This window comes from Brachypodium distachyon, chromosome 2 (assembly GCF_000005505.3).
Source record: "Brachypodium distachyon strain Bd21 chromosome 2, Brachypodium_distachyon_v3.0, whole genome shotgun sequence".
Classification (NCBI taxonomy): Eukaryota; Viridiplantae; Streptophyta; class Magnoliopsida; order Poales; family Poaceae; genus Brachypodium; species Brachypodium distachyon.
Genome location: NC_016132.3, coordinates 38,774,473 through 38,791,203, shown reverse-complemented (window position 1 = coordinate 38,791,203; position 16,731 = coordinate 38,774,473). Strand labels below are relative to the sequence as shown.

At 47.5% G+C, this 16,731-nt stretch overlaps 3 protein-coding genes across 5 annotated transcripts; all 3 read right to left on the bottom strand.

The window, feature by feature from the left end:
- Positions 1 to 15: 15 nt before the first annotated feature.
- On the bottom strand, positions 16 to 4,891 carry LOC100837473 (pectin acetylesterase 5). Of its 3 annotated transcripts, XM_003566643.4 has the most exons (12): positions 4,484 to 4,801; positions 4,244 to 4,326; positions 3,741 to 3,870; positions 3,031 to 3,110; positions 2,860 to 2,949; positions 2,195 to 2,319; positions 1,614 to 1,674; positions 1,451 to 1,501; positions 1,262 to 1,339; positions 1,073 to 1,178; positions 835 to 980; positions 16 to 377 (listed from the first exon to the last, which is right to left on the bottom strand). In XM_003566643.4, exons 1-12 carry the CDS (start codon positions 4,722 to 4,724, stop codon positions 255 to 257), a joined length of 1,314 nt encoding a protein of 437 aa, XP_003566691.3. In that variant the 5' UTR covers positions 4,725 to 4,801; the 3' UTR covers positions 16 to 254. The 3 variants fall into 3 exon arrangements, with proteins under 3 accessions (XP_003566691.3, XP_014754416.2, XP_024314061.1); XM_014898930.2 differs by lacking the exon at positions 1,262 to 1,339 and having other exon boundaries at positions 4,484 to 4,804; XM_024458293.1 differs by lacking the exons at positions 16 to 377; positions 1,073 to 1,178 and having other exon boundaries at positions 838 to 980; positions 1,202 to 1,339; positions 4,484 to 4,891.
- A 114-nt stretch (positions 4,892 to 5,005) lies between these two features.
- LOC100837168 (putative protein phosphatase 2C 46) lies at positions 5,006 to 7,791 on the bottom strand. Its single transcript, XM_014898931.2, has 4 exons — positions 6,598 to 7,791; positions 6,379 to 6,492; positions 5,807 to 6,071; positions 5,006 to 5,685 (listed from the first exon to the last, which is right to left on the bottom strand). Exons 1-4 carry the CDS (start codon positions 7,696 to 7,698, stop codon positions 5,573 to 5,575), a joined length of 1,593 nt encoding a protein of 530 aa, XP_014754417.2. The 5' UTR covers positions 7,699 to 7,791; the 3' UTR covers positions 5,006 to 5,572.
- A 6,528-nt stretch (positions 7,792 to 14,319) lies between these two features.
- Positions 14,320 to 15,152, bottom strand: LOC100845491 (metallothionein-like protein 2C). Its single transcript, XM_003569035.4, has 3 exons — positions 14,986 to 15,152; positions 14,806 to 14,886; positions 14,320 to 14,685 (listed from the first exon to the last, which is right to left on the bottom strand). The coding sequence occupies exons 1-3, from the start codon at positions 15,048 to 15,050 to the stop codon at positions 14,577 to 14,579; spliced, it is 255 nt and encodes an 84-aa protein (XP_003569083.1). The 5' UTR covers positions 15,051 to 15,152; the 3' UTR covers positions 14,320 to 14,576.
- Positions 15,153 to 16,731: the final 1,579 nt, after the last annotated feature.

Sequence of the window (16,731 nt, the reverse complement as noted above, 5' to 3'; positions counted from 1 at the left end):
AGACAAGAAAGCGCATGGCATCAAAGAGGGATTCTTTCATATCGCATTCACGTTTACAAAACGAAGAATTCACTACTGAATTCTTGTGTTTCTTCAGAGACCACAAAACTAGCAGTACCACATCTGAAGTTTCACAACTAGCTGAGGTACTTGCGGATGCAGTCTCCCTCACTTCAACTAAGTTTATAGATTTCTATAAAAAATTTGCTAAATTTACAATGCCACGAACAAAAAGGATAAAAATGAAAGAAACTTCATCCCTTGAAAGGCTTATCAAAAACCAGGTTGTGGCACGTCGGGTTGCAGGGATATTCACAATCTAGCTCCTTCACCTCTCTCCTGTCAAAGAACCAGTCCCCTACTGCTTCTGCGATGGTCTGTTGTTCACCAGAATTATTCTTAGAATTGAAATGATAGTTGTGCAGGAATGAACCAAAATAGATTGAGCAAAATCTAATATCTTCACCATCCTAACCAGTTTTTCTAGATATTATATGCAGAAAGTATGAACTAAGTTCAGGCAATATGGGTGCAATCTAGAACATACAGACATAATGAAGGGCTGATATACTCATTTAAAAATGAAGATATTCAAAAACAAATCTCTATAGATCGTGAATCATCATTGAAATGTTCATCTTATTAGTGACAGGAAACCTAATTCTTGTTCCTGGTAATTTAAAGCCAGATCGCCAAACTCCGAAACGCCGCGTCAGCTTATGATCAACATAATTGGGCAGAAGGCCGTGCAACACAAACATAATGTTTCTTATAGTGCAGTTGCACTTTTTGTCTGTTCATTTTTTTAATCCCTATGGAGGATAGAAATGGTACCTTGTTACTGACTCTAGGAGAAGACGGAGAGTGCCATGTCAAGGAGTTTAGCGACTGACAGTGTACAAAGCAGGAGTCAATAAAAATACCCCAGTCTTTTTTCTGCTTGAGTTCACTCATAGCAACATGTAGTTCTTCCCTAAAACCTGCAAAGATTTCATTTGACATAGAAAAACATGAAAAAAGATCCTGAAAGATAGGCAAATTAATCATAGAGTAAGATGCAAGGTGAATCGACCTTGGAGAATTTTAAGTTGGTTAGGATTGCACTTGCTAATATCCAACCTACAGTCTAACCATGAATGTTTAGGGTCCGATGCTTCTGGTGCCAACACATGTTGTACCTGGAATGAAAATTCAAAATTACCTTGTCGATTGATATTTCAACACAACATTAGAACGTCTCTGATGGAACAGTTGAGAATACCTGCCAGGCGTCATATGCTGGATTAAGAACAAATACTGGTGTATGGATGGCTTTAACAACTTCACGTGGAAAGAAGCACTGGCATACATTTAATGATGGTACTTAGCATAACCTAATCTCGGTGGTAAAATAATGATACAAATGTCGCAGATAATTGCAATGTCGTTAGTTGGGAATGCAGAGACTAACCTGGCCTGGATCCTCGCTTGAACTGCAGTGCAAAAACCTCCTCTTGAGATCCTGAAACAAAGCATTCAGAAAAAGAAAATTTGAATATTAGAAATGGAGATTTTCAAGGCAGATAATTGCAATGTCGTTAGTTGGGAGGCAGTGAAGGAACTTGGAAAGGGACCTGAAGACGGACAACTTCACTATAGAAAGCCCGCAAGGTTCTTTGCTTGGAAATGTCTTCTCTGTAATGAAGGAAATAACATAAGTTGGACAACAGCAAAGCAGCACAATTTTCTGTTTTATAAAGTTTTCTGTTATGACATAAAAGGGAGTAATGTCACAAGGAGAATAGGATACTGCAGATGTGCCCTCACTCACCAATGACAAAACCTACAAGTTAACATTTCTGCTTGCTGATGGGACAATGCCTTGAAATGAACTAGTATCTGAAAAGGCACAAATGGGACCATGCACCAATCTGGCTGATCAAGTGATGATTCAACTATTTAAGAACTAATGAACAATATGTCCTCTCACTTAACAGTTTTAACTTTGTCATGCTTTAGCTTAAGATCTCAGAGTTCATATGCTCAATTTTTGTACACTGATTATTTGGAGTGCAAGTATTTTTGTAGGCTTAGTCAGGACATTGACTAGTTACTTTGTTCATGCATGTGAAGAACTTACATAAAAATAAAGAATAAAGAAGGCTTGGGGAGGCAGATTGCATTCAAAGCAGTCAAAGGTGGTCTGAAAACATACACATCAAGGAAAAAACCACCATCCGCAAGACACTTAACCCTAGAATCTTTTGGCAGCAGTGCACGAAAATCATCACAGTGAATGTAAGTGGCTAACCCACCAGCAGAGCATCCTGTTAGAAAAGCCTGAAGGCTGGAAATAGCGTATCAGCATCATAGCATCAATACAAGAGTCAAGTTGCTTATGGGCAAAGACAAAGTAATGGGTGTATCAAATCAGTATATACTGCTATGAATCATATCCAGTCATTTTGTAGGCATGCAAATACATATGATGTGGTGAGAAAGATGGGTTGAGATATTCAAATAGTCCCTACAATAGATCACTAACAGGTATAAAGAATGAACAGAACACATCGGTGAACACAAAAGTAAAACAAGGTTATTGCCATTGACATGTAGTTGATCTGTTTTATTTATTTACCAATACCACAAATCAGACTAAAATTGTATTTTCCAGTAAAACAATATTTAACAGATTATCCAATAAAACACCCAAATTTATCAAAATCCAACCTTCCATATTTTTATCAAGTTAACCTAAACTCAAAACACATGCATCCATGGAGAACAAGAATCAGAGTTACATCCTTATAGATTGATTCATACATTTGAATCATGCGTCCACACGAAATAAAAAAGCAGGGTTGTGCTTGCGAGAATGACCTGTTTAGCATGTTTGAGCCCCTTCAGTAGAAGTTCATCCATAACTGCTTTCCAGATACGCTGGCCTCTGAAAAAGAATTTTGTGCCGTTCTGTAACAAATCACAGAGTACCCAGAAATCAGAATACCTGCTGAGTGATTAAAACATCTGTTGTAAATAGGCAAACAAGACCTGAAACTCATCTTTGACGTTCCCAGAAAATGATGCCCCGTCGCAATACCTTATCTTCACTTTATTCCAGTCATAAAAATCTGCACATCAAAATAGATGCTCAATGAGAACCTCCGGATTACAATTAACTGAAAATAGTGTTGCAATACTGTACCGAAAGATGGCCACTTTACTGGCGAAGCAAAGGGAATAAGGGGTGGAATATTTGCACTGAGATATTGAATCAAAGCTCATCGGTTCAAATGGGCAATTGGAATACTGTCAAATGAATCAGACCAGTTCAAATGCATAACTAGAATACTACAAAATAATATCGATGCCTCTCTTTGAATATGGTATGCAAATAATAGATGATTCGAGTAACAAATAGCCAAAAATTCCAACACAAATGATATGAAGGAGCATACTGCTACGTAGTATGGTATTTCTGTTAAAAGAAACAAACGAATGAAATATAATCTGATTGATTATGATGCAAAATAAAAATTCAAAAACCGATAGGAAGTCAGTAAGGACTTGGTGATGCTGCAAATACGACTTTGGGATTGTGATCATGCCGGAACTTTTGAGTAATAATTAGACATAAACAAATTAGGTGCAGCGCAAATTTGCTCACTGGTAAATGACAACTGATATAAAGAGGAAATGTTTAGCCTTCGTGCAAAGCTGGGCATCGCCATTTGATCTATATGAACAAGAAATTCACATACCTGGATTTTGAGCTTCGTCATCACTCAAGATCCCGGCAAACTCAACCTGACGTTCCATGTACCGGGAAGAACCCAACATTGATTTCTGGCGTGAAGCACATGACTTCAAATTTCTGCACCAGCCTCCACCCTGAAGCTCAGAGAACACAGAAATTTCAGGAAAATGGAAGCATTGGGAGTTTGGAACAACCAATGGCAAGTTGGCAACAACAAAAAACTACTGCAACCAGAATGTAATGTGCAGACAAGAAACTGACAGTGATCTCCGGTGCCTAAATTTCAAATCCAGAAAGTTTGAGTTTTCCAAAGCTAAGCTAAGCGTTGATCAGCATCAAGTTTCAAATGGAAACACGGTTAATATGCACCTACTCCCTCCGTTCCATGATTCTTGTCGAAATATTACATGTATCTAGACGCTTTTTAGGAATAGATACATCCATTTTTGGGCAAATTCGAGACAAGAAATATGGAACGGAGGGAATAGAATTTTACACGCCGCATACCTCCAGGTGGATGAGCCAGCTCTGAGAGCCACTGCCAGAGCCTCTCTGCAGATGGTACCCTGGCGCGCTTCCGTCCAAGCACACTGCATCGCAGATCACATCCACAGCAGAAAAAAGCTCAAACTCTGAGAATTCCAATCAAACACGAACCTAGTACGACAGATGCTAGCTGACTTAGACAGCAGCAGGAACCCGCTGCGACGACAGGAGGGAGGGGCGGAGAGCTGAGAGAGGACTCACGCGCGCCCTTCTTCTCGGCTCGGCGGAGAAGAGTGAGATCGACGAGAGCGCCGGAGGAGGAGGAGGAGGAGGAGGGGGCCGCGCGGGGCGCCACGACGGAGGCGTAGTAGGAGAGCGCGAGGAGGAGCCCCGCGGCGAGGAGCGCGGCGGCGAAGGTGGCGGCGACGGCGCCGGCACGGCCGCGACGGCGCCACCAGAGGCGCAGGTGGCGGCGGCTCGCCGGGGCCGACGACGGCGACATGGGGCGGCGGGATGCCGGATCTGCTCGCACGGAGTGGAAGCGATTCCAACGGGAGTGGTCGGCACACTGAGGTAAAGGTTGCATTTTTGTTGCTGTTGTTGCTTTAAAAAAAAACTATAGTACTGTACGCCTTGACCATTTAGTTCGTGAAAAATCTAAATAAATACCTCCCGAAAATGCCAAGATTTGTGTGTCCTTTTTGTTTTGGTAAGGTTTTAAAAGTTTGGAAATGCTTAATGCAAATTTGAACAGAGTCGGCTCGCAGAAAAAAAAAGAAATTGGGTCGAGCTTCGTGTATGTAAAGTAAATATTCCGTTGAGCGTACAGTAGTCACGACATTTTGGGTATGGCAAGCTCTAAATCAATTTTGCGAGGAATTGATTAAGAGCGTTCCATTTCAAATCTGCCATTGCTCGGAGGTCTCTTCTTAGAACCAAGCGTGTACTATGATCCGAGTCATTTTCTTTTCTGCTTGAAATTTATATAACTAAATCATACTCCCTTCGATTAACTAAAAGTATCGCCCGTTTAGTACAAAATTTGTACTAATTTAATACAGAATGGACAACATTTTTTATGAATCCGAGGGAGTAGCTCCGGTAATGGAAATTGATATGATGGAGAGGACCGTTGTTTCAAAACAAAAGGATCCGACAATCAAGAATTCAAAAGATTCTCATAACCTCCCATGCTTGTTCGCTGCTCGCGTACAAGTATCAAAATTTAGCTTTGAACTAATCCCTGTAAAAAAAATATTCAAGAAAAAAAAATCTTGTAAAGGAAAACTTTAGACTACATCCTGTGTGCTACCACTAAAATTTAATTTGCAAACCATCCATCCATCTGGATTAAGATCTCCAAATCTTCCCATCCAAGGAGATGATGATGACGGAGACGTCGTCGTGGTACCGCCTTCGGTCATCCCCATGCTGCACCTCCAACAACTCATTGAACTCCATTCCTGCATCATCACATAAAAAAAAGTTCATAAGTTTTTTTGTTTTTGTTTTCAGTGAGAAATAAAAACATGTTTTGCAAGCTGTTTTAGAAAAAGAGTTGTGTCTCTCCCATGGAATGCTCACCGGCTTGGTTGGCTGCGCGGAGGAGGATCTCGTGGCTGAGGTACTTGGCGGGGTCCTCGTCGGGGTACCTTGCGGTGAACGCCTCCACCTGCGCCACCGCCTCCTCGTTGGTGAAGTACTCGAAGAGGCCGTCGGAGGCGAGGATGAGAAACTTGTCACGTGGCCTGAGACGGTGGTGCCGGAGGAACGGACGGCATGTAATGTACGGCGAGGACCCGACGTAGTCCACCCGGAAAACCTCCAAGAGAGCATCGTTCCACCTGGGCTGCGACAACAAAGTTGAACAGGTCATTAATTAACGATTTTGCACCGAGAGGTTTCATTGTCGGTCGTTTCGAAACTGGTCGGTGCACGGAAGTCAAGGTTCCTTTGCTTATTTTTCGGCAGGGATGAGCCATGCAGTATCATTTTACATGTGCATAATTCAACAAAAATAGATTTGGTTACATATGTGCACAATCTTGTATCACTGTTAAAGATGGTTACTGGTTAGTTAGGTTAGGTGACTTGACATTTCCAAAAGAAAAGAAAAGGTGTACTTGGCAGTTAACAGTTGACAGAGAAACACAGACCTCTTTTAGGTAGCCAGCTCCAAACGCTCTTGTGACCTGCAGCGAGCCCTTCACTCTGCCATTGACAATGCAGGCAGGATCATCCAGGTGCTCACTCCTTATCCTTCTCACCTCCTGCAATCCCAACAAATCAGGCATCAAATTTATTAGCGAGCAGGAGATCAAGAACACCTTGTATAATTCAGAATGGCAATTGATATTGCTGGATCGGTCGAACACCTTGTAAGCGCTGGTGCTGTGGTCCATGGTGAGCTGCACGGCGACGAGATCGCCGCCGCCATCCGCCGCCCCGTCGAACCGCCGCCTGATCTCCTTGGCGCCGGCGCCGGGGAGGTCGCGGCGCGCGAGCAGGGCGCGGCTGTCGCCGACGTTCATGGCGTACACGTCGGCGCCGCGCACGAGGACGACGAGCACGCACGACCCCGCCATCCCCAGCTCCGGGCACTCCGCCGCCCGCGCCTCCGCGGCCGCGAAGTAGGCCTCCTCCGTCCGCCGCAGCGCGCGAGCCATTCCGTCGAGCACCTCGCGCTCGGACATCAGGGAGGTGGTGTGCTCGTCGATGGCGGCGTAGAGGTTGGCGGCGAGGTAGTCGGCGGCGTCGGGGCCGTTGAAGCCGTCGTAGATGCCCACGAACATCTCCTTCTTCTCCGTCTCCGACGACGAGGAGACCACCACGTGCACCCTGTCCTCCCCTGCCTCCCCCCTCGCCCACTGCGCCCTTCTGTCGTCTTCCTCATCGCATCCGTTGCTCTCGATCGCGCCGCTGCCGTTGGTGGTGTCCGCTATGGCGTGCTGCTGCGTCTTCTTCTTGGAGGGGACACGCGGCAGCAGCGGCAATGAGGCGAGGGCGCGGCGGAGGCGGTGGAGGAGATTCTTGGGGGCCGACTCCTCGAGCTGCTGGCACCGGCGGCGGCGGCGCGTGGCGTAGAGGTCGGCGAGGATCTGCTCGTCGGTGCGCGCGGCCTGCCGCGACAGCACTCCGGACGAAGCCATCGTCGTCCCCGACGACGAGGACGGGGACGGGCAGTAGTCGAGCGTCCGGAAGGAGAAGGAGTTGGAAGACGAGGAGCCGCCGGACAAGTGGTCGGCGTTGAGAACGGAGGAGGAGGATGAGGCGCCCAGCGTGGACTGGTTCGAGGGGAGCAGGACGCCATGGATCGTCGCGCCGCCCAACAAAGCCGCCGGGCCATCTTCTCCGCCGTCGAAGCTCAGGATGTGGCCGATGCCGCCGCCATTAATGGCGCCACCATCAACATCATCGGCGGACCCGCCGCCGGCCGCGAAGCAGGGGGTGGCCAGCCTCGTCGCGCGGTTGCCCATGGTCGTCGCCGATCTGGATGCGCATCGGCGCCGCCGGGAAGACGGTGGGGGAACGGGGCGGCAACGCAAGGCAATCCGATCCAAGGCAAGGATGATGAGGAGGAGTTGACATTTAGCGTCAGGGCGATTTGTTTATGGAGTTGACCAGGATCTATCTTTCGATACCTGGATTTGTTTTCTCGGGTCCCTTGTCTTAAGCTACAAGTTGACTTTTGATTTCCTTAATAGAGTACTTAGTGGAGCATCAGAGTGGATATCAGCATCTAATTAGCTCCACGCGATCTAGTCTATTAGGAGTACAAAAAAGTCACTGGCTTGCTCGTGTGACAGTAAAATAGTAGCCTGCCTACGGCTGGCCATGGTAATCCAAATCACTTCTTTCGTGGTGTGGAGCTCCGCGCGGAACGGTCGTTTCGACATGTGTCTGGGTTGTTCCTATCTCCTCTCTCATTTTCCTTCTTTCTCTCATGATCCCTCTCCCAACCGAGCGAGCCAAAGATGGCGACACCTCGGCCGGCTGTGGCGGCGATGGCGCCTGTGCGTCGGGTGTATGTGCGCGCTGGAGATGGCAATGCCGAGGCCAGGCACATCAACAATGACGAGGGTGAGGCGGAGATCGAGCAGTGATGACGACAACGACAAGGAAGGGAAGGAGGTGATGGTGAAGGTGAGGTAAAGTCGACACCCTAACTTAGGGTTTCACAGTTAGGTGCTGCCGGAGTACGGTACCCTGGGCTTAGAGGGTGGTCAGAGCGGCGGTGGCACACCAGCCGTGGTGACGGTTGGGCAGGGTAGCGCCATGAGGCTAGTGTGCTGGCCGTGGGTGGCGGGAGGCTGCTGGTTAGGGCCAATGCTAGCTGGGGGATCACGTGGCAGCGGATGTGGCTATATATCCTCCATCCCACACACGCACCTGCTGACATTAGGGGATCTGCTCATGCGTGGTGCGGTTGTCTAGTACCTAGGAGCGCCCTGTAGTAATGGTATGTATGCTTTGAGCGCCGATTGTGGTAGAGGGCAATGTCGTAGCTAAGATTTTGAGCCAGGGTGGTCCAACTGACCAAAAAAAACCACACACATATATATACCATCCTAATATATGTTGGATGTCTCTGCCTCCACCTAATGCCTCTGCACGCCATCGGCCGCCTTGTGTGCTGCCATTGAACTCTTAAGGTTTGGAAATTGGGAATCTAAACGTCTGTGTACGAGTAATTGGGTCGAAAAGTGTGCGATCAGGATCAACGAGTATATGACACATACAAAAGAAAAACAAATACGGCACACACCCGAGAAGATACCAATCTAAACATTGGATATGTTTTCATAAATTTTGGACTGAATTATATAGCTATATAGATTAATCTAAAAATCCAGGGTGGTCCACCCCCTAGCTACATCAATGGTAGAGGGCAACATAGCGAGTGAAAACTCTCATTCAGTTCAAACTTGTAAATTATGATCGTACGTAGACCATTAGATAAAAAAGACACGGCCCAGATCAAATGTGGAAATCCGACACCTTGGCCGGCTGTGGCGGCGATGGCGCTTGTGCGTCGGGTGTGTGCTGGAGATGGCAATGCCGAGGCCAGGCACATCAACAATGACGAGGGCGAGACGGAGATCGAGCAGTGATGATGATGACGACAAGGAAGGCAAGGAGGTGATGATGAATCTGAGGTAAATTCGACACCCAAACTTAGGGTTTCGCGGTTAGGCGGTGACGGAGTACGGTACCCTGGGCTTAGAGGGTGGTCGGAGCGGCGGCGGAACACCAGCCGTGGTGATGGTTGGGCAGGGTAGCGCCATGAGGCTAGCGCGCTAGCCATGGGTAGCGGGAGACCGCTGGCCGGTTAGGGCCATTGCTAGCTGGGAGATCGCGTGGCAGCGGTTGTGGCTATATCCTCCATCCCACACACACACGTGTTGACACCGGGGGATCTGCTCATGCGTGGTGCGGTTGTCTAGTACCTAGGAGTGCCCCCGTAGTAATGGTATGTATGCTTTGAGCGCCGATTGTGGTAGAGGGCAGTGTCGTAGCTAAGATTTCGAGCCAGGGTGGTCCAACTGACAAAAAAAACCCAACATATATACCATCCTAATATATGTTGGATGTCTCTGCCTCCACCTAATGCCTCCGCATGCCATCGTCCGCCTAGTGTCCTGCCATTGAACTCTAAGGTTTGGAAATTGGGAAACTAAATGTCTGTGTTCGAGTAATTGGGTCGAAAAGTGTGCGATCAGGATCAACGAGTATATGACTCATACAAAAAAACAAATACGGCTCATACCCGAGAAGATATCAATCTAAACATTGGACATGATGTGGGCTATATTTTCATAATTTTCGGACCGTATTATATAGCTATATAGATTAATCTAAAAATCCAGGCCACCCCCTAACTACATATATGGTAGAGGGCAACGTTATCCAGTGAAAACTCCCATTCAGTTCAAACTTGTAATTTATCATCGTAGAAAATTAGATTAAAAAAACACGGCCCATATCAAATGTGGAAATCCGACCACTTAAACAAACTCTTGCACATAAATGCTAGCCATTGATTTTAAATGCTTGTCAGACCGACTTCCGCGTTTGATATGAACCATACATTTTTTATCTAATGGCGTATGATGAAAAGTTAACAAGTTTGGTTAGCCGTGCCAGAGAGCGAACAATAGCGTTGTAAGCTCGATATCGATCGTTACAATAATGCCAGAAAGATTGCGGTAAACACCTGATATCACCCCCTTCTCGGTATGCCATGCCGACATTTGCAATGCGTCATCCATATGCTTGGATTGTATATACACACACCCATGTAGTAATATTTAAACATCTGCCTACGTCTCACTTCCATATCAACCGAAAATTTCTAGGGTTTCTTTTAGGGAAAGGACAGTCGATCTCCGTCATTCGATTAGAAGAAAGGCACTGTAGAGGGACCAAGAAGGTCCCCCGAGAGAATAGGGGGAAGCAAAATCGAAAAAAACGCCCGAGACAGGGCCTATCCTCCCGGGTTAAGCAAGCACGCCCTGAGCCTACTCTGGTATTCCTCCCAGACTAGATATGCTACCTGAAGCGCCGTCATGGAAGAGGCCCGGAAAATCCTCATGTTGCGCTCCTTCCAAACCTCCCACCAAGTGTAGATGAGCCGGCCGCTCAAATTTCTTGAGCTCACTTAGGGAGACCACTAATGGCCCCGTCCCAAAGCTCGTTGATGGAGTCGGACGCCGAGATGGTGGCGGGGGGGGGGGGGGGGGGTGTCCTAGCTCCAGCACTGAGGATCGTTTCTAGAAAAATTCTGCAAAGGGGGTAGATCCGGTTGTGAGCCCATCGCCGGCGCGCCAAGTTGTCCGCGGTCAGAATCCTACCATGGATCGCCGTCCAAGCGAAGAACTTGCACTTCAGCTCTGCCTGGGCCGTCCAAAGCTTGTTGGAGCTGAAGGGAGGGGTGGATCCGAGGAATTGTGCCTTGTATGCCATCGCCGCCGTGTACGTACCCAAGCTCGTCCATCGCTAGGAGATTGTGTCGCGCTGCAGGGAGAGGGCCACCGTGGAGATGCTGCCCCATAGCTCAATGAAATCAGAGAGTTGTTGAGGAGTTTCAATCCTCGGTAGGGAACGGATCCGTGAGCGGGCGGTCGCCTCCGATGGTGACAAGTTTACCGTGCGTGCTGAAGGAGTGCTCCGCCACCACCATGTCTTGAGTAATCTCCATGACGCTCTGGTCCTCGGCCAGACGTCCCTGAAAGTCCCCGTCGCCAGCGATGAGCACTGTAGCGTAGGTGCGGGCGGCGGTAACCGCGCTGGCGTGGTGGTGGGCGGCTGGAGGAGGAGGAGAGGCCCGCGTGGCGTGGCAAGCGTCCTCGACGTGGCCCGGGCGGTGGCACCTCCAACAGAGGCAAGGCTCGTAGCACAGGGAGGCTTTTGTGGTGAGAGCTGAGGCAACAAAAGCATCTGCCCCGCATCCTTCTTAAGAGGGCAGTGCAACGCTCCTTCTCCCTCGTCGTGGAAGCCAGCCGGGCAGGCCCTCGGGAGTCGGGCTTCGTGTCCCCACCAGTGAGGACGCTGCACCAAATGCCAGCCGTCATCATGACGCCTTGAATCGCCGCCGTCTTGACACGCCGTCTCCGATGGGACAAGACGAGGCACCGCATGAGGCTGGTCATAGTGCAAGTAATTGGGTAGTAACATAGATACCAACTAAGCATTTTGGTGACATGGCATGTCAATAAATGAAAAAAGAGAGGGAGGTGGTAACTAGATATGTTACCATAACATCACACAAATCAAGACAAGATGAGTCTACAAGATAATTAATGACACAATGCATGACACCACACATAAGTCACTACTCACTATGGAGGTAGTAACTTAGACTAGTAACATATTCATGTTACTACTCTAAGTTAGTCCCCACTATGACCAGCCTGAATTGCGTTCGCGTGCGGTGCGGGGAGCGGAGCTAGAGTGAATGCGAGCTTGACCTCTGGGCGGCAAACCGGGGGGAGGAGAGGGCAAAATCCACCTACCGGCCCGGCCGGCCCCAGCGCCGGAGTAAGTGCTCGCATTGAAGAGCCTGGGTTGTCCGCGAGTAGGGGAACCAGTTGGAGGCGGTGGCAAAACCGCCATAATTGGAGATCTGTCCGGGGAACTCGCATTGAAGGAAGGAACCTCCACTGGGCCGGCAGGCGGGGATCTCCGCTACGGAGGCACGTAGATCCGGGGCGAGTCAGGTTTGGGCCGCACCAGAACCGACCGGATCTGGGGTTTCGGCGCCCGCAGCAGAGGCAAAGAGTCCGGCACGAACTCGCCTTCCTCTTCCTCATCGCAGGCATCAGCCCATGGGAAGATCTGGTGGCTACGGGGGCTGGGATTTGGGGTAGGGGCGGTGGTGGCCGGATTCGCCGGCCAGGTCGCGTCGGGCGGGGAGGGAGGGGGAGGAGCCATCTTTTCTCCCTTGGCTCTTGCTATTTTCGCACGCTCAAAAAAGTTCCAGGGTTAGATTAATAATTACCTAAGATCGACCATTACAGCATCGCCAAAGACCTGCATGGTTGTTTTAAATTTCTAAACGAATTTTAGCTATACCAAGCTAGCTCAATTATAGCTACTACCTAGCTAGCAATGGTGTTTTAAATTTCTGAACGAATCCAAGCTTGTGCTAATTAATTAAATGACCAACTGGGATCGATAGGGTTGGGCGATCGAGTGGTTTAACCCCAAAAAACTGAAAACAAAAGGAGAAAGTCATATGAGTATGCATGTGTGCAAAATGAGACGAATATCCTGCGGATCTTAATCGGCTTGCACTTCCAACTACCATGCAGCATGATACTCTCTCCGTTTCATAATTCTTGTCTTTAATTTGACCAAATATCGATGTATATATTCCTAAAAAGTGTGTAGATACATGTAATATTTCGACAAGAATTATGGAACGGAAAGAATATCTAATACTAGTTGATAATTCGTTAATGTTCTATGGCATGTTGCATGCGTCTGCATTATTTGAAACCGCTGGCTTAATTAGCTATACCTGATCCTAGACTACTTCCTAGTACTGCTACTATTATTTTAGCAAACATTTAATTAATGTATTTTGTATATATGGTGTGTTTTTTTGTGTGAAAAAGAAGTATATATGGTGTTGATCAGTCTCTGATATAGTATTGGGGATCGAGGTCCCTCTCATATGTATAGCTAGGCTTTATTTAAAAGTTGAAACCACCTTTTAAAAGTTAAAATTAACAGTACCTTTTAAAGCTGCTTTTTGGAACCCAATTTGCTAGCACCATTAATTAATGATGATGCTCGAGGGAATTCGGTCCACATCGTACGTACGTGTGCGCCATGGACCTGGATTCCTAGACACGATTAGAACTGCTTCTTAATGCTCGATCGTACATATGCCCGATGGTATATATGCCTCTGGTTTCCCGTCAGCTGTGTTCATTTCCCTTTTCGGTCTATTCTTTCAGGACAAAATTAAGCCAATTCTTTCAATTAAACTACCAGCAAGGTTTATCATGATCACGCAACTAGGGTGATTTCTTGCCTTAAAGAAACAATGTTTTCACCAACATACACATGCATGGACATACTGTCAGCCAGTCCGGATTTCGAGACCAGATGAACTCACTTCTTCTTAGAAAAGCTGCAACTTTTAAGTCTTTCATTTTTCTTTATTTTTTTTGGAGTGAGTTCAATTAGGTTACATAAGCATATGTGATGCCTCCCTCTAGCCTAGCTAGGTGTGGTAAGCTACAGGGCTAGATCAAGCCGTACGTCGCCTTCACCACCATGTTCGTCATGTCCATGTCCTTATCTGCACACTGACTCAGCTTTTGTACTACTCGCATCATGCCTAGCTTAGCTAGCAACTTGCTCATCTTCAGTGTCACCATTCATCAGAAACTGTACCGAAAACTGTTTGGCTGCATTCATAATACAGAATCGAGCCATTTAAGTGTGTGCGTTTCTCGAGGAAAAAAAATCCCCAGTTCTGTTCTCTTTTGTCGTATGAGGGTATGAGGGTATGTCCACAGTTTTCTGTCAGCTGGATCGAGTTGAGGCAGCAAGCATTCAGAAACAGAGGCAGCAGCAGGCAGCACGAGTGGATCAACAACATTCAGACACATATATTAAAACGTACAGCCTTGATCGAGCGAGGCATGAGGAAGGACATGGATCGTGTCGGATGAACAATACGGTCGTGATCGAGTTGGTGACTTGACAGAAGATTTTATTTTATTTAGCAGCTAACTGGCTAGTAAGCTAGCTAGCTGGGCGGCGATGGTGGGTGCATGCTTGCAGTGCAGTTGTCCTAGATCCTGGATCGATCCTCATTCCTCATGGTCGCTGGTGTGTGGCTCTAGTTGCAGGTGCAGCAGGAGCAGCCGCAGGCGGTGCCGCACTTGCAGGTGGTGCAGTCGCAGCCGCCGCTCTCCTCCCCGCCGGCCATCTCCAGCCCACCAGAGCTCCTGCATATGCACAAATTAAACGCAACAGTCAGTTAATTCCCTCTGCTATTTGGCTAGCTTGTTGCTTAATTTCAGTGAAATATGATTAAGCGTGAGTTCATATCGATCGATTATGCATACCCCTTGTGGGTGGCGGTGGCCATGACCACGGTGGTCATCGTGGCGCCGGCGCTGGCCTCAACGTCAGGGAACATCTTGCACCTACATACATATGCACATGGTTAATCAGATTACTCTGCCGTCTCATAACAGAAGAACTGTGGAACAAAATGATACACGCAAGAGCAGAGAGATGAGTACCCGCCGCAGCCGTTGCCGCACTTGCAGCCGGCGCCGCACCCGCAGTTGCCGCCGCAGCAAGACATTCTTTCTGACGACTGAGGAAGAAGAGGCTAGCTGCAGTGAGTGAGTGAGGAGCTCAGTTAAGGATGTTTCTGCTGCTTGGGTGAGGAAGAAGAAGGAGAAGAGGGAGGGTATTTATAGGCGGGGAGAACAGAGGGGGCGGCAAAGGATCGATGGACGGGAGCGCGCCAGGGACCACGACCACCGCTTTTAATCGGAAACAGGAGGAATCATCAATCAATCAATCACACGCCATCCGGAGCCGGATAGAATTCACCTCTCTCACTTTCTACCTGCCTTCTGATTTTGATCTGATTATTCTCCCCTGCTCTGTTCAAATGGATGATGGATGAATGAATTTACCTTGATCGATCTGCGTGCCTTCATAGGTTAATGTGCTGTGAGAATGATCAAGTACTTGGGAAAATATCTCTGAAACTTTACTACTCTCTGTATTTCTGTACGTGCATGATTGACAACGGACGGACGGATGGCTGGTAAGCGACTCAAACGCACGATCATCATCACCCTACCCTATGCCTGCAGCAACAGCAAGCACCGATCGAGGGTTGGCAAAGGTAGGTATAGCTAGCTTACCTAGTATTATTACCTTTTGGGATCAGATCAACTGGGCATACGTAACCCACAATTAACCAAGTGATCTATCTGCAGATTACGCAGAGCTGGTGTGGTTAAACCGGCCTGGACACAGGCCCGGCAGGCTCACTCATTCACACTCACTGGCTGGAACAGCAAATACCTATTCAGAGACAGAAATTTACTGTAACTGTAGTACCCAGCTGCAGTTGATGCAATCATCAGGTCAGGTCACTTCCAACAGTTTCTACCGACGGAAGCACAGTTTTTACTGTTGGAAATTATTCGCTCTGCCGGCCACACCGACCGACGCTCATCGATTGATATAGATCGAGGTGAAAGAAAATTCACCATCTCATCACGGGCCGGCACCTGAAAGATCTCAACTCTAAAGTAAATACAGTACTGTGGTAAATTTACTTTCTTCTTTGCGTAGAGAACATGGACAGCATCTTATATACAGATCGAGGCGATACCTGATCGATCACCCGTCGTCGACAGGTAGCTTGCTTGGGAAGAGTTCCCTGCCGAATCGAAACACCATTGATATTGATATTGTTGAGGGTAAAGAAAAGCTTGGAATGGACTGATGAAGCAGCTGAGAGCTACTCATCATCATGGAGCATCACGTAACGTAAAGGCAGTAACAAGATAACAGTAGTAGGCGGAGCACGTAATTACCTGATGACTCAGAAATTGCCTGATGATTCTGAAATTGCAGAAATTACCTGATGACTCAGAAATTGCCCGATGATTCAGAAATTGCCCGATGATTCAAAAATTGCAGAAATTACCTGAGAGTATCATCAGAGATTATGGCATGATGGAGGACCCGTCACCAGCCCAAGTTTCCGGCAGCTTTGCAGATATCATATGCTTAGCTCCTCAGCTTCAACAGATCACCATGCATACTGATGGATCATGGATGTTTTCATCTAAAGAACAAAAATCATAAAACCACAGGTAACATAATCCCCGAATATTAGGAAATCATAACGGTTGCGCAAGAACATTTACACACAACGGCCGCAGACATTCATGCCCTACGAGGAGGGCAAATCTGGATTTATTAATTTAATTGAACCGACCACACACATGGCTTCCTTC

What these genes read in the sequence shown, in the direction of transcription:
- LOC100837473 (XM_003566643.4), bottom strand. Translation starts at nt 4,724, where the DNA reads ATGTCGCCGTCGTCGGCCCCGGCGAGCCGCCGCCACCTGCGCCTCTGG. An exon ending in TGACGAAGCTCAAAATCCAG is followed by an intron (nt 3,111 to 3,740) that starts GTATGTGAATTT and finishes TTTGATGTGCAG; the next exon opens with ATTTTTATGACTGGAATAAA. An exon ending in ACGTCAAAGATGAGTTTCAG is followed by an intron (nt 2,950 to 3,030) that starts GTCTTGTTTGCC and finishes GATTTGTTACAG; the next exon opens with AACGGCACAAAATTCTTTTT.
- LOC100837168 (XM_014898931.2), bottom strand. Translation starts at nt 7,698, where the DNA reads ATGGGCAACCGCGCGACGAGGCTGGCCACCCCCTGCTTCGCGGCCGGC. An exon ending in GAGCTGGCTACCTAAAAGAG is followed by an intron (nt 6,072 to 6,378) that starts GTCTGTGTTTCT and finishes TTGTTGTCGCAG; the next exon opens with CCCAGGTGGAACGATGCTCT. An exon ending in CCGCGCAGCCAACCAAGCCG is followed by an intron (nt 5,686 to 5,806) that starts GTGAGCATTCCA and finishes GTGATGATGCAG; the next exon opens with GAATGGAGTTCAATGAGTTG.
- LOC100845491 (XM_003569035.4), bottom strand. Translation starts at nt 15,050, where the DNA reads ATGTCTTGCTGCGGCGGCAACTGCGGGTGCGGCGCCGGCTGCAAGTGC. An exon ending in TGCGGCAACGGCTGCGGCGG is followed by an intron (nt 14,887 to 14,985) that starts GTACTCATCTCT and finishes ATATGTATGTAG; the next exon opens with GTGCAAGATGTTCCCTGACG. An exon ending in GCCACCGCCACCCACAAGGG is followed by an intron (nt 14,686 to 14,805) that starts GTATGCATAATC and finishes GTGCATATGCAG; the next exon opens with GAGCTCTGGTGGGCTGGAGA.